At 40.7% G+C, this 16,077-nt stretch overlaps 1 protein-coding gene across 1 annotated transcript; it reads left to right on the top strand.

Annotated features, from left to right (window-relative positions):
* The first annotated feature begins 1,959 nt into the window (after window positions 1-1,959).
* Window positions 1,960-15,283, top strand: LOC128457090 (palmitoyltransferase ZDHHC23-A). Its single transcript, XM_053441613.1, has 10 exons — window positions 1,960-2,491; window positions 3,238-3,413; window positions 4,060-4,662; window positions 5,471-5,638; window positions 6,076-6,313; window positions 14,342-14,481; window positions 14,570-14,649; window positions 14,744-14,857; window positions 14,951-15,052; window positions 15,132-15,283. Exons 2-10 carry the CDS (start codon window positions 3,295-3,297, stop codon window positions 15,149-15,151), a joined length of 1,584 nt encoding a protein of 527 aa, XP_053297588.1. The 5' UTR covers window positions 1,960-2,491; window positions 3,238-3,294; the 3' UTR covers window positions 15,152-15,283.
* Window positions 15,284-16,077: the final 794 nt, after the last annotated feature.

Here is a 16,077-nt window from a genome sequence, read left to right as displayed (position 1 = left end):
CTTTTAAAATATTATAAAGACAATCTGTTTCCTTTTACCTTTTAAACAGCTGAACATTTATATGAGAATCAACCCTCATGAGCACACAGATATTTGGGAAAGGACTTTCACCTCTAGATGGCGCACCTGTTAAAGAAGGGAGACTTAACTTCAGACTGAAATGCAGCTTTCTCCATACTGTAATTTTTTTAAGTGATTACATGACCTTTTGTGTCCGCACTGTGAAATACTTCAAATATAAAGTAAACTAGGGCTACGCTGTAGCACTAACGGGCCCGAGCACAGGCATTTTTTATTTATTTATTTATTTATTTTTTAAATTATTGTGACTCTTCGTCCATCGCAATATATTAGAGGCGTGGCGTCAAAGTTCAAAAGTGGATTAACATGATTTGTTTTCAAGGAGGTTTAAGATAAAAGCAGCTGCTCTGTAGAGACACAGTCTGCTGCGTTTCCTCGTCAGTCTTTATTTGTTGCACACACAGCATCTTTGCAGTTTGCTGATGTGTAATGTCCATCATGCAGTTGGCTCAGTCTGTTGTCTACGACTCGCGGCATTAATTCCTCCAAAATAGATTAGAGCCTGTATCTCGGGTTCCGGGCTCCATCAAGACTAATGGAAGTATAACCCTCAGGAGCAAGAGCATCATTTCTCTGCATTGATTCAATCCATCTAGACTCACACAGTGGTGCAGACACCATTCTCAGAATATACCAGTTTATAGCTTATAATGCACCTCTTATTCTCAGATTTGTCATGACTGATGGGCAGTGTGTGTGTGTGTGTGTGTGTGTGTGTGTGTGTGTGTGTGTGCATTCAAACACAGACTCAACTCAAACTAGTGAACTCACATTGTCCACTTCAAAGAAGATAATGTGTTAGTTTAATAACTAACCTGTAGTCTATACAAGTTATTATTTGTCACCCTCTCTCACATATTGTACTATAGATGACTCCTACACCTGCAGCATCAGTATTATGACTGAAATTCACAATTTTCCTATAGTTCACTGAGTTGTCAGCTCCTATAAGGTTTTCAATTGGTTAAAATCTGGAGAGGCGGTGGACTAGTGGCAGAAACTTGGACTATGGGCAGAAAAGGTCTCTGGTTCGTCTCTGGTTCGACTCCACGGAGAAACAACTAAAAGACGAACCTGGATTGATCTGTCCAAAAATCCAAAAGGATTCTCCCTACCCTGTCTAGTGCCCCTGAGCAAGACACCCTCAACATCTGCTCCCTGGGCGCCATACATGGTCGCTCACTGCTCTGTGTGTGGGTCAAAAGCAGAGATTAAATTTCCCTACCTGCATGAGTGTGCCTGTACATGTGTTTGGGACAAATATAAATGCATCTTAATCTTAATCTCTCACCACTATCTGATCTCAATTCCTTTAATCTTCTGCTTCTACCAACAAAGGTTGAATTGTTGAGTTTTTATCAACTGGATTCAAGGTCTTAAGTCAACAAACAAGCTCTGCAAGAGTTCCTGGGTAAGAATCTGAAGTTTTCCTAAAACTGAGCTCCGAGAGAAAAGAAGAACTTTCGTCCTGCAATCACTCATAGTATGCAATGGCTGTAATGTATAGAAACACAGACTCACAATAGGAGCATTCGTGTTTGCTTCAAGTCACAAACACACACACACACACACACACAGACTTACACTGATTTCCTGGAGGTTTACTCTAACCTTAACCATAGTTACTACTTGCCGAACACTTACCCTAAACTTGTCTCCCCCAAAGAAAGACAAGTCCCCATAACGTGAGTGTGTAAACAGATTCAGGTCCCCACAATATGAGAACAACCAGAACCCATCACACACACACACACATACCCTTCTGGAGTTTTCTGTGTGAGAAGTAAGGTCAGGTTGCCTGTGGGAGGAAATATGATCCCAGAGGGTGGGGCCGGCCTTGGATCATCACTCTGTCTCTCATCTATGAGTGCCTGTCATGTTTCTCATACGCACCCTTGTCCAGCTCAGTGTGGATTATCAGTGGTGCCCATGCAGCTTTAGAACACCTCCACACAGCCCCTCAGCTGTGGGAGGAGGTAAGAAAGACTCTCTGGCTCCCTCCGCCTGCTGAAGAAGCGCCTGGATTCACCAAGCGTCTCAGAATTAAGCCTAAACTGGTAATTGAGCTGTAAAGCAGAGGAAGGCTAAGTTTGCTTGGAACGACTTCTGAATTTTTCAAAGACATGTGAGGACGGTCTATTGGTCTTTGGACAAGTCCACCGGCCGATGCAACACAATATCAAACCACTTGTCAGGAGGAATCCAATTGGCCTTCAGTTGGGACACTTCCACCGGGGGAATCCAAGAAAAGAAAACCATCCCACTGCACTGATTCAGTGTCGCCGCAGCAGCACCAGAGCAGAGAGCTGCAAATGTTCCTTTTTCAACACGAATGACTGAAGAGAAACCAAGGAGCAGTTTTCATTGGTGACGAGGGCTCATCTTCTTGACATATATATTTTTTACAAAGGTAAGTCAACACAGGAATGGTTTATCTTGGTTTTATGGAGTTGTATTTTTCGTTTAGAATATTTAAATAGAGTTTATGCAGTTATTGTGGAAAATAATGATGATTATACAGTTTGTAAAAAGTCATGTAAAAGCCGTTTGAAGAAAGAAACTAAAACAAAGAGATAAAAGGTGACTGGAATTATATTTTCTCTCAGTTTATATATTCCTCTCCGTTTACTCCTGAATAGATTAAGGTCAGGATCTGCACAAGAACCCAATGACCCAGACTAAAATAATAATAAGCCACACTGACAATAACTCAAGTTCGTCTCTGAGTGTTCAGGACCTGGGTTTGCTGGCCCAGATAGTTTGTCCCTGTGGACACGGTGGCCTTGTTTCAACAAATTACAATTTGAATCTCTCGGGATGTCACTTTTCTGATTATAGAAATTACTCATATTTTTACATATTACGGTGGCATGTTCAGTCCAGTACATGTTTATACTGTAATGTTTTCTGTGATTTTACAAATGTCAAACAAAATGGGTTGCTTTTAATTGATTAGTGGTTTGCTGCCAATTCAGATGCAAAGTTGACCCTCTATAATTTATATATATATATAATATATATGTTGATATATATGTATGTATATAAATGCTTTTTTCAAAGTTGTAGATCATGATGTGTGTGTGTTTTTGTATTATAGATTCTAGTAGTAATTTTCCATAGATATGTTCCTTCCACTAATAATTTGTTATGGTGTAGTTCATTCGTTCATCGCTCCAGAGAACGAAGTGGCCCTGTGAACTTCAGGAAGCCATAATGAAATGGGAGAAGTTGAAGCCTCCGGAGCCAGATGATCCCATGTGCTGCTGCGAGTGTGATATCTACCAGTACGGATGCTGCTGTGACTGTGAAGACCTGGACGAGGCCTTTAACAGGTTAGAAGAAGCCTGACCTTTAGTGAGATGTATGACCTTTAGTGAAACACAGAAGGGTCACAAGATGATTTACAGACATCAAATACAATATAAATGCAATTCTCAATATCATATTTTTGCCATAATTGTTCCAAAAGCTAAAAAAAAGTACTCGTTAGCATAAAACCATGTAAATATCCATGCATGGTGGTTATGACAGATGAGTGACAGCATCAGTTGCAGCAGGTCAGTTTACAGCACCACCATTGCATATGGGAGATTGTTTGTGAACAAGCTCAGCTAAAATATCCTTTGGGATAATGGGGGTCACATAACTCTGACCCGGTTATTTTCGGCATCACAGGCTGAAAGGTTTGGGATCCCTGCTTTAGTACAATAAGCAGAGTGAAGAAATGTTCCAGGTCTCCCATTTTGCGATGTATTTAATCATAAATTCATTTAATTTCATCCATTTATTTATCTTTTTACAGTTTATTTAAAAGCGAACACGTGTGACATCAAACCAAAGAACAATTTTAGAGTTACAGGGTCTGACCCTTCAAATAAGAACAAACATATGTGAGTTTTCGTCATATCATCTTATTAGTTTGATCAATGAAAGTGTATTAGCATCATTCCTAATTATTGTTTGTATCTCTGCCTGAAGGTGGCTGAGACACAAACCCCCTCACGGCGGATGTCACTCTCTTGTTCTCGGGGCTCTGATTGACAACCTGGAGATCTCCATGATCCCGGCCCTGATGCTGCTGCCTCTGCTGCTCCGGGCCGCAGCGCTGCACTACCTGCTGGGCATCATCATCCTGACAGCTCTGCCCAGCCTGGTCCTCTGGTACTACTACGCCACGCACCGCAAGAGGAGACGCACCCTCTTCTTCCTCACTCTGGCGCTGTTCTCTCTGGCCTACATGTATTACCTCTTCATCACAGAGATTCTACCGCGTGGGGACATCAGCCATCTGCAGCTGTGCACTGTGACTGCCGGCATGATCCTCACCATCGGATCTCTCATTCACACCAAGAGAGGCCCAGGGTTTCACAGCACCTCCTATCACAGCCAGAGTGAGGAGGTCAACAAGGACTCTACACATCTAAATGGATCCGTCCAATCAGGGGTCTCCTCCTCCTCTCCTCCTGCCCTGACAGAAAAGTGGAGCAGATGCTCTGTGTGCAAAACAATGCGACCCCCGCGAGCCGGACACTGTCGAACCTGTGGATCCTGCGTCAAGCGTCTGGACCACCACTGTGTCTGGTGGGTTGGATTTGGTATTATAACATCATTATGCTTATTTTAATTGTACATTAACACCTCATCATGAAAGGGAATATTGAATTATGATAGATTAGATAACTACCCTGCAATTACACAACAACGTTCAAGTCTTAAGCAAAACCTCCTTCTGCTCCCACGGGTTTCCTCAGGGCCGTGCACAGACAGTTAGGGGAGCGGGTGCTCAATTGAAAAACTCTTTGCATTCAAACATTGTTTTTAAATAGAAACTGCTCCCAGCAAAAATGTCTTGAAATGTAATGTTGAACTAGATAGCTGATAAACTGGGGTCCGTCTCAGGTCGACCAGGAAGACAGGGTATCTATTTTTTTGTGAGCTTTATCAGAGACTTTCCTGAACTGCACACTCACAAGAACATTGAAGATGATGAAGTCAGGTTTATAAATCTATTTATACCTCATGCACAGTTTCTGAATTGTTTCATTGTCTAATATAGTCTTACAACCTACAGACAAAAGAATAAAATGTATATATGATGTTAATCTTCCTGTTTATTATTCACATTTACTATATAGATAGCAACTCCAGAACCAACCATGATTTACTGTGAGTATACTGAATCTACTACCACCAAACTAGAATAACCTACATGATAATCTGACCAGGAAATATTCAATAGTCTTTCAAATGTAAACTTCACATACCATCTCTAAGTTATTTTAAATACAGCAGGTATATGAACCCAACATATCCAGGTCAGCTTGGGTCTCACAGATCGTTGTCTTGTGGGTCTGTGTTGTGTTTGTGTGTTTGTGTTGAGGTGTTGCAGGATAAACAGCTGTGTCGGACAGGCAAACCACCGCAGTTTCCTGCTGACCCTCTTGGTGTTCGTGCTGACCTCTCTGTACGGGATCAGTTTGGTGCTTTGCAGCATCTGTCCTGGTCAGTATGTCATGACGGCTCTCTTCTACTGCCCCGGTGTCTACAGCCAGTCCAGGTACAGCACTCTATATATCATAAATACGTGTTTATATATCACATGTCCTGTCTCATCCTAACAACTACATCAGGAGTTCACATTGAAAAGTTCACCAAATTAATATAAACACAAAAATGTACTTTACTTATTGCTATTAGATAATAGGTATGATCAATAAACCCTTTCCAATGAATATTAGTAGAATTTGTAAGGACATATATTAAGTAAAGTAAAGTTAAGTAGATTCAAGTAAAGTAAAGTAAGGTACTTTTTTCCCCCTCTATTACAAATGTTTTTTTTCATTATTATTTCATTATTAATCTTTCCTCCTTCCTTTTTATAAATTGATTTTCCAAAGAAAATGGGCCAATGGTTTTTAGTTGTGACCAGAACTAATAAATACAAAATACTGTGCATTTCAAACATTATATTTTATTGTTTCTCTGTTTTCACAGCTCAGCCCTTTGCTTCACGTGTGCGTGGTACAGCAGCATTGTAACAGCTGGACTGCTTTACCTGCTAGTGGTGCAGGTTCTAAATATCAGCTTCAACGTGACGGAGCGGGAGGCTCAGCTGGCTCTGAGGAACAAAACGGGCCAGAGCCGCCTGTGGGGACTCGTCATCCACACAGGAGAGTATTCTCGGGGCTTCTGTCAGAACTGGGTTGAGTTCCTCACCATGACAGATGCTTCAGTGTCTCCTCGCTCCAGCCTCCCTGACTTGGTCTAGTTTCTCTTTATACTTTATAATGATCACAGACTGTTAATGCAGCCTGTCTGAAGAATTTCATCTCCAGTATTTCCTTGGATTTATCAGCTGATGACTTCCAATGCTCTCTGCATTCCACCCTCTTTAATGTCATACATGACAAACTGTCTTTATCTCTGAAATAAGTTGCAGGGGAATATTCAAGTGTTGGTTAGTGTTAACTGTTTAAAAAAGTACACACTACATGTTTGTTGAATTGTCTCTTTATGAAATAAAGCTGCAGGCACTGTCATGTTATTTTACATATTTCTATACCTGCACAAATTGAACATATCATCTGCTGTCTGACTGATTTCTACATATTTTGAGAATGTATGAAAATGAAATGGTAAATAATAAAAAAATATTGCAGTAAATGAAATGTGACTCTGTGAGGTTCAAGTCGAAGAAGAACAACATGTGGCCTGGTCGTCACATGTCAGGAAACAAAATTGCTGGATGGAAGGAGACGGGAGCAATAATATATATTCACAAACATCTACGATATGAATAGTAATAGAATTAAAGGGTGACCCCAGAGGAAAGGCCATGCTCTATATTGTTGTTTTTATATTGTTGTTTGTAAAGTGCACCAACCACACCAAGGCAATTTCCTGTATGTGAAAATATACAAGGCAATAAAAAGAATTCTGATTCTGATTCTGATTCTGAATAATTTTCATTTCAGTAAGTTGTCACCTTGTCCTCTTTCAGCCACAACTATACTTAATCATCTTCAGTTCTGATTCTGCTGCTCGATCAACTAAATGCACCAAACAACATGACTTCAGTTTTTTACAATTGCTCATCTAAATGGGTTAACGTGATCATCTGTAATATTTATTAGCCCAGGGATGCACATGCAGCCATGTTACCGTCTCCTGCAGGCTCCGGTTATGATCCTCCTCCTGAAGATCTATGGCATATTTTCAATCTTTATTCAAGTGAGTGGTTTTTCAGTGTTTGAGGAGGACTGAAAAAAACCTCCCATAGATGTCACCCAGTGGAGACGCTGGTTGGACTTACTTGTCACTCCCACATGGTTCCAAGGAGTAGAGTCATAACATCCTGGAGCGGTTTCAGTCATCTTTACTGTAAGACTGATACAATCTGCTTTTATTTATTTAATTTTCTCTGCACTCCCTTAATCTAATGGCGTTTGTCCAGCACTCTCTTATCGTTTGAGTGGTTCCCCTATTGCACTGCCCAGACCTTCAAATTAAAAGATGTGCAGGAGCTGCTTATATAAAAAACCAACTGCAAATACTATTTATTCATATAGGATTAATGTAATTGCGTATTGTAATCTGTAATATTTACATTTCTGATACCATAATATTGCAAACTAAACACTACTCGCCTGCAGTGTCTCCCTGCACGCACTGTCCATTGTCTCCCATTATTAACAATCTTAATGCACATCTTGTGGAGAGCAATCGTTTGAACTGTTTAAATCAATACATTTCCTCCATTTAAAATCACTCAACTCAAAGGTTTACATGGCGTCTCCACTCCAGAGTTCAGTCGGTAGGAACGGTCTCTCCCCTGGTGCCACCCTCAGGACAATCAGTGCATTCCACCTAGTAGTGCTCTCTGGATGTAAAGTTGTTGTAAAGATGTCATATGATCTCTGTAATTAGTGTTGTATGACTTCACTATACACTCATTGAGATGCAGCTTAATGACAACATTGTGCTGGATAACAAAATAAACTGGACACGGTCATTTATCCTCTTTTAAACCCATGAATTATAACTCAGTGAGTCATAGCGCCTCCTCTGTGCTACACAAAAAAAGCTCTATATGTCAAGCATTACTATTCACTTTAATTTGTTCATGTGTGTTGTATTCAGTACCACAGATACAGTTGTTGGTTTATCTGAGCGTGATCGGTCACATGTGAAAATCTGAGAATGCAAGTCTTTACTCTCTTGTTAATTCTGTAATTTAAGATTTAATAGAGGCTATATTGTACATGTTCAGTTCTCATTATCATTCACCATGTGAATAACCTACAGCCAAACGTCAGTGTAACATCTAGTTAGTTTTAGAATTTAGTGGCAGAGCCTAAAGACGATGGGGACCTCAGGTTTGTATGCTATGTTTTGGTTCACCACAACACAAAGCGACAACCACTGGTCACACTCATAGACTGGTCACACTGCAATGAAATGTGGTATGATCATATGTCAAATTACTAAGGCGTCTCACATTGAGTTGAATATTTTCTCTTTTCCAACACGTTTATCCGTGACCATCTGGAAAATTATGGAATCAACACTGAGTTTACTATTGATTGCTCTGTGGCTCTCTTTGTTTTTACTTAGCATTTCCGATGATCATCAACCTGCCATTTCACACATGGCTCAAGAGTAAACACATCCATGATCTGTCCTCTAGCGCCACCCTCAGGCCAACATAGAATCCTAACAACAACACAGATCTCATGGCTTCACCGGCAGATTCAGCAAATTGAACTATAAACGCTCTATCTGTGAACTATAAACTCTCTATCTGTTGTGCAATCCTGAGGCTCAGGCACGTGCACAGATAGACCCTTAGTGCTCAAGCACTGGCCCTTTTGCCCTGGATGAGAAAAGTGCCCTTCTACTGGAGCCCAATTTTTTCTTCATTCATCAATATTTAAGAATAAAAATTACTCTCTATGTCATCAATTGATGATTGCTGGTTGTACATCCAATTGCCCTTAAAGGATATTAAAGGTTTTCTTTTATGGACAACTTTGGTTAATCACAAGCTGCACAAACCAAGCTAGAGCAGCAGAGGAACCCAGCAGCCAGCAGGGGGCATCACAGCAGACTGTGATTCTTGTAAGGCATCCGAAGACAAGGTTGGAAAAGTACTGGGTTATTCTCTAACAATAGGTTTTTAAAGTATGTTAAATCATCCAGTATCTAAAAGCCAAAAATATAAAAGTAACTTTTAAGTAAGGCTGTCAAATATATGTAGTAAAGTAGAAAATATTTTCTCTGAAGTTTTAGTGATAATTTGTCAAAGTTATTAGTGTGCTTAATTCCTTGAGACAATCATCGTGGTGGCCTAGTCAGCAAAGCGTTTGCTCTTCTACAAGAGAGACCAGTTCGCTTCTGCGCAGGATGTGCGCAATGGGCTTCTGCGCAGGATGTGCGCGCGCATTTTTTTTAATATTTAATTTTATATATATTTTTTTATATTAAATTTGTCATCATCATCATCATCATTTCTCCGCGCTGGCTCAGGGGTAAATGATATTGGTCTTCACAGGTGACTGACCTACCAAGCCTGTAGCCGCCACCCCCCACAGGAGATTATGTGCTTGTGTGTGTGTGTATGTGGCCGCGGAGCTTCCCGGTTCTTCACGGCACTACGCTGGTGCTTTTCACAGCGCTTCTACCTCCGGTGCGTCCCCGAGGTTAGAGGATGATCATGTGACGTTAATGTATTGTTTTACATTGGATGTGTCACGTCATGATAAATCAGTCTCCTATGTCGCCTGTACCAGGAGCCGCTCCTGTCACTGGTTGTCTTGGCTCGCTGTCTGGCCGGTAACCAGCCGTCCGGACCGCTCCGTGAAGAAGGAGGAGGAGATGTTTCTTTACTTGAAATGCAGCCACTTTATTTCTCGGATATACAGCAGGAGCAACACCCGCATCACCTCTAGGTGCTCCGTCACTTCTCCTTATAAACACACTTTTAGCGTCTTTTCCCACAATACCCAGGTGCACTACGTCACACACTACAAACTTTCCTTAAAGGGGCAGGCCATACCTGCGCCACAACAGCTCTCGGTCTCATATACAGATGGCAAGAGAAAGCAGAGAGGGATTTTTACACACTGTGTGATAAAGATTCCGACAGTAAAGGCAAGGGGTAGTGATGGATAAGGTTTTCAACAAGTTAAGTCTTTCATTCTCACTTTCCACCTTAAAACTATGAAATGAACTAAACTATGAACTAGTTCAGAATTTAAATGGTGAACTATGAACGTGAACTATTCATGTTTACTTGTATGAACTGAACTTTGAACTAGTTCATGAGAGGTGTGAACTTGCACAACAATGCCGGCAGCATCAGACAAACAGGTAAAGACGGTGTTTGTGCAATCCCCCGACGTTGTTTGGTTATAAATGAACCACAACATTAGCGCCGCTGAAAACAAACAAAAAACTCAGCTGTTTACTGACGTTTGTCATATTTAATGAAGAGAGACAGGGAGAGAGATACAGACAGGCAGACAGACAGATAATTTAATGGCAGTTTTACTGTTCTACAAATTAGACAAGTTCACTAGTTTTGTTTAATTTAAAATCGTAATTATTGAAATGAAAGGTAGGTCTTAAGTTGAGCTGGTGAGGTATATTGTGTTATATTACTAGTGTAATGCTGCTTATGCTTCAACTCTGTCAGAAAACAGTACAAAAAATGTGTGTGTACTGTGTTGTCAGCTTTATAGAGATTATGTAGGTCACTCTTGATAATTATGCACAACATTGATTTATCTCATTTACAAAATGTGCAGCTTAATGCCAAGAAAAGAGAGACTCTAAAAGCAGAAGGACAGGGAGCTGCAGCAAGCAGGTCAGAGTAGCAGCTCTCTTTTATCTTGGATCAGGCCATGAACTAGTAAAACAGATGAGGGAGAATCAGTAACCCTACCTGGTCCAGAGGAGCCCATCACATCACTAACTCATTTATTTATTCAAATTGATAATTTGAGTTAGTTTGTTAACAAAAATAAATATATAAGTTGAAAATATCCTACTGTGTTTTTTATTTGCTAATTATTATTATTTTTTATTTCATAAACAATTTTGGCGATGGGTGCAATTTTTTTGGTTTGAGCACCTGCCCCCCAAAATGTCTGTGCACGTGCCTGCTGAGGCTACACATATTTTATAGCTTTACTGGTAGAGCTGTAAGGATATATTATTACATGCTATATGAGTCTCATGTCATATTTGTATGTGATTGTTTGTGTGTGTGCGCGTGTGAGTGTGTCTGCTATTGCTGTTGGCGATGGGCTGTTAACAAAATATTCAGTCCAATTTTCGCTGTGATGATTTACAGTATGATTTACAGTTATATCATCAATATATTTGGTGTTGGTCGGTTTATAAGAAAGATAACACAAAAGCAAATGAGCGGATGTGCAGGGAACTTGGTGGAAGGATGTGATATGGATCAGGGAGGAACCCTATTCAACATTTTCAGTTTTCCCAGGAACTAATTCATGGATCATGATGAAAAACACAGATATATTTAGGAAACTGATATCTATGAGTGTGTGCAATTAAGTGCAGTTGAATTAAATTTTAAGGGGACTGCTGGGTATGCGCTCTACAGAGATTCGGATATTGTCAGATTGTGGAGGTTGAATAATTTAAGTCGTTCTTTATTTATTGTTGGCTTTAATATTTTGAAAAATTGTCCCAAGCACATGGTGTACTTCAGAAAAAGTTCTGAAGAAATTGTTATATTTATTGTTAGTAAGTGACTACTGACCGGACATGAGCACTTTATGTGGCCAATCAGATTCCAGCTGGGGCCAGTGCCCCCCTGGCTCCACCCTTTTATGTACCAAGTCAGATACATTTTTCCTGGAAGTCAGAGACAACATTTCTGACTGCTACACTTTGTCCCACTTGTTAGAAACAATAACAGAATTATCCATTAACTGGTAGGAAATTATCCATCATCCTTATAAATATGATTTAGTTGCAGCTATACTGTGTTGAAATCCAATACTGTCTAATTCAACTGATTTCATTCATCATAAAGAGCCTTGGATGTTATCACTACTTTCATTTGTTAATGAAGTGTAACACATATAAGACAACTTTTCATTCAGACTTTTGATGTGGTGTGACCAGAGGCCAGCAGTGGAGAAAAAATAGATTGGAATTATGTGTGAAGTTGGAATAATAGAATGATTTGTCATTCTTTATCCTTTTGACAGTGTGGTATGAACTAATTTCCACCCCACAGGAACTATTCACTTTCTGACAGGCTTACCTGTTGGAACTGGCAAGGTATGTACTGTAGGTTGGAGGAATCTTTGTGCTGGGGCATGTGTCTGCCTGCACTGGTCTGATTCCAGCTCATTACACTAATTCATCTCATCAGCCCTCCTGCTCCAGGATTCTTTTTTCAGAGTGTGCAGCAGCCGACCTCCTTTAAACTGATCAGAACAACAGGCAAACCTGTTAATGTTGAAAACGTTTTCTACTCCTCTGAATTTACAGTTTAATCAAGTTCCCTAATTATTTTATATTGTTGCTTTAAATGCTTGTAGTATCATATCATGAAAACAGTCACCAGGAGAGACTGTGGGTTTGTTGATCTTGGAAACAGCTGTTGTGTTTCTTCTCTTAGTGACGGCCTCATACAGAATAAATCATCACGATACTTCCGACCAGTAATTGCAAGTTGAATGATGAGTGGAAAGTGTTTATTGACGTTAAACTTGCAGAGGAGACGTTGATTACGTGGTGCTGCATGAATCGAATCTGCATGTGCATTTGTGTTGTCTCATGTTTTACTATGGCAACTGCTGACGGATGGATTTAATTCTGTGCTCTCGGCAGCAGAAAGCCCTGGAGGGCAGCGGGAGCTTTGTTCCTGTTTAGATTCCTGTTCTGTTTAATCTCTTGCTACGCGTGGGAAGCTGTATAATGACATACCATTATCAAATACTGTGCTTTCCAATTCAAACAGCCTGACAGACAGGATATATTGTGTATCCACTTTTTCTAGAGGGTATGAAGACTCCTGGCAAGTTTCACCCTCTCACATGATTGATTTCATTCTGCCCTGGCAAGACTAAAAAGCTTAGCTTGTGGCTGTGACTGTTTGTGGGTTTCTCTGAGGCCTGTTTGAACCCATCCCAGCTCCAGGGTCTTTATGTATGTGTGCGTGCGCGACTGTGTGCGTGCGGGCTCGCTGGGAGGGAAAGGGGTATCTCGTGCTCCACTATATAAAGGGTCGTTGTGCAGCACCTCAGCAGCAAGCCTCCAGATCTTCACCGGCTCTCTCCTCCATCATCATTGCTGCAGCCGACCCTGCTCCTCAGTGACAATGACTTCCCTGCTGACAGCGCTGGGCACCGTGCTCTGCTTCCTGACGGTGTCCTCTGAGATCATGCCACAGGCTGACTTCAATCTGCAGGAGGTAAGACACATAACTGGGTAAAGTAGCCTTTTATTAGAGTCATAGTGGTGTTTTTGTCGTGCATGTATACAAATCATTTTGATTGCCTGTCACCTTTAGAAAGTGGGTGTCACATTAAGTTATTTAATGACAAGCATCGAATAAACTACAATTTATAAAACCATCTGCATCCTCCATCATGGAGGTTTGTTCGTTGGTTTGCTTATTTGCAAGCAAGTCTACACCAAAAATACAGAGTCGTATAAATAAATATGGGTCATGGAAGAAACAATTAGATAATATTAAATTAAAAATCCAGATCTACTAAGGGGGCAGAAGTATAAACTCTACAGAGTACCATTCTTTCATTTTAAATTTGATTGATGTTCGATTTCTTGGCCATTTTTTTTTAACATGCAACAACTATTTACTTGAATGAGTTGTGTAGTATAATCTTTTAAGGAGTAAAGTGAGATTTGTGGGGAAAACAAAACATGTGAGGAATCACATGTTTTGTGATTCCTCAAAAACCTGCCACCACATTCTTAGCTTTGCTTCATAATACATTTTAATGGGGATTGAATGCATAAGTGAGTCTGGGTGAAAGTTTATTCTGCTCCTGTTTAGTCTATTATAGACTAAACAGGAGCAGGGGCACAGTTTGATACTGGAAACTAAAATTATTAAAATGAACAAAGCAACCGAGGATGGTAAAATGACTAAACCGACTGTTTTAAGTTCACATGCTCACAGGGCAGCTACAAGTGTTAAGTATATATGTTTTGTTCTGTTTTCTTTCTGCTATGTCTGCCTTCTGTGGGCCCACAGATGGCGGGTAAGTGGTACCTCATTGGATTTGCCACCAATGCCCAGTGGTTTACCGCCCGCAGGGCCAGCATGAAGATGGGCACGGCCGTTTTCACCCCTACCGCCGATGGGGACCTGGACATGTCCTACGCCAGTCTCACGTGAGTGCGAGAGGACGGACAGGGAGGAAGAAAGAAAAAACAGATCAGTGATGAAACCGCTGCTCATGTTTTAATGGTGTCTTTGCAGCTCTGATGGCTCTTGTTGGAGAATGAGCGGCCTGGCGAAAAAGACTGACATGCCTGGAAGGTTCAAATACACCAGTGAGAGTGAGTGAACAAACACAAAGAGGCAGGCAACAGTCACAATTAAACCATTCTTAATCTTCTGCTTCACACGATGCATGCTCCTCCCCTCTGACAGGCTGGGAGAACGACAACGACATGCGCATGGTCGATGTCAAGTACGACGAGTACGCTCTGACTCACACCATCAAGACCAAAGGAAGCGATATCACCATTGTCAACAAACTATATGGTAAAGTTATCTGATGCCACACTCTGTCCAGTCGATGTAAGTGTGTGCAGCAGCTCAGTTCAGTATCTTAATCAATACAACGCTGCTCGACAGGTCGTGGAGTTCACCTCAGCCCAGACCTGCTGGAGAAGTTCAGGCAGTTCTCCTTGGAGACCGGCATCCTGCCCGGGAACGTTGCTTTCCTGCCAACAAATGGTACTTTTTTTTAATCTATAAACAAGACTGATCTTATGCAATATTCAAATTAACTTTGATTTTTTCTTTCTCTCTTTAGGGGAGTGCCCATCTGCTTAGTTCTCTGCCTCGGTCATCGCCCGTCAGCGATGCTGAAGACGCTAACCTTTGTTGTGAATACTACAATCAATCAAAGTTTTTCCAGTTGATTTGATTTGCCCTTTGAAATGTTGTATTAAGAAGTGTGTAAACCTGATGTGAAACATTAAAAAAAGCTTTGCTTATAATTGTGTTTGATAGTTTGCATTTGTTCACAAAATATTATTTAAAGATTACCCCAGCGGAGTCCTCGCCTACATCAGAGGGTTTTTCAGTAAAGGACCCTCTTGAGTGTCCCTTGGAAACATTTGATATAGCCTGTTTTTAACTGTTCTACATTATGTGAAAGAACTATAACAAGGTCTAAGAAAGATATTGGACATATTTTAACATGTTTCCTCCATTAACGCAGAATACCCATATAACATGATTTAATGCATGAAAAAAACGATGGAAACTATTCAGACCCCCCACGCTCTGCAGACCCCCATTTGAGAACCACTGGCCTACATCTAGAAAAGTCCATTAGTCCCTTAGTATGTGTGCACTGGAGGCTTAAAGTTTCCACATCACACTTGGCTGAAAGTTGCATAATGAAGCACAGCTTGTATCACAAACCATGCTTGTACATACTAATGGTTCCCTGTGGGGGTTTTGTCCCCTAGAATTGCTGTGGAAAAGATTTTTTCCATGTGTGTTTGGCCATTTTGTTATTTCACAAAGACAAACATGCATGCACATCATGATACCAGTTCACAGAGTGGTTTTACTCTATTCTACTGATGAACATGAAGTACTGCACAGAGACGCAGTGTAGCTCATACATAGTCAGGTCATCAGGACACTGCTAACATGGATGGAAACACTGCATGTTCCAAACTTAAGAAAACTTGGCTTTTCAAATGTTCTAAGTAGTAAGTTTATTCCAACCTAAGAGCAACACAGGG

Source organism: Pleuronectes platessa, chromosome 15 (assembly GCF_947347685.1).
Source record: "Pleuronectes platessa chromosome 15, fPlePla1.1, whole genome shotgun sequence".
NCBI classification, from domain to species: Eukaryota; Metazoa; Chordata; class Actinopteri; order Pleuronectiformes; family Pleuronectidae; genus Pleuronectes; species Pleuronectes platessa.
The sequence above is the reverse complement of the archived record's forward strand: the minus strand, read 5'-3'. Positions and strand labels throughout refer to the sequence as shown.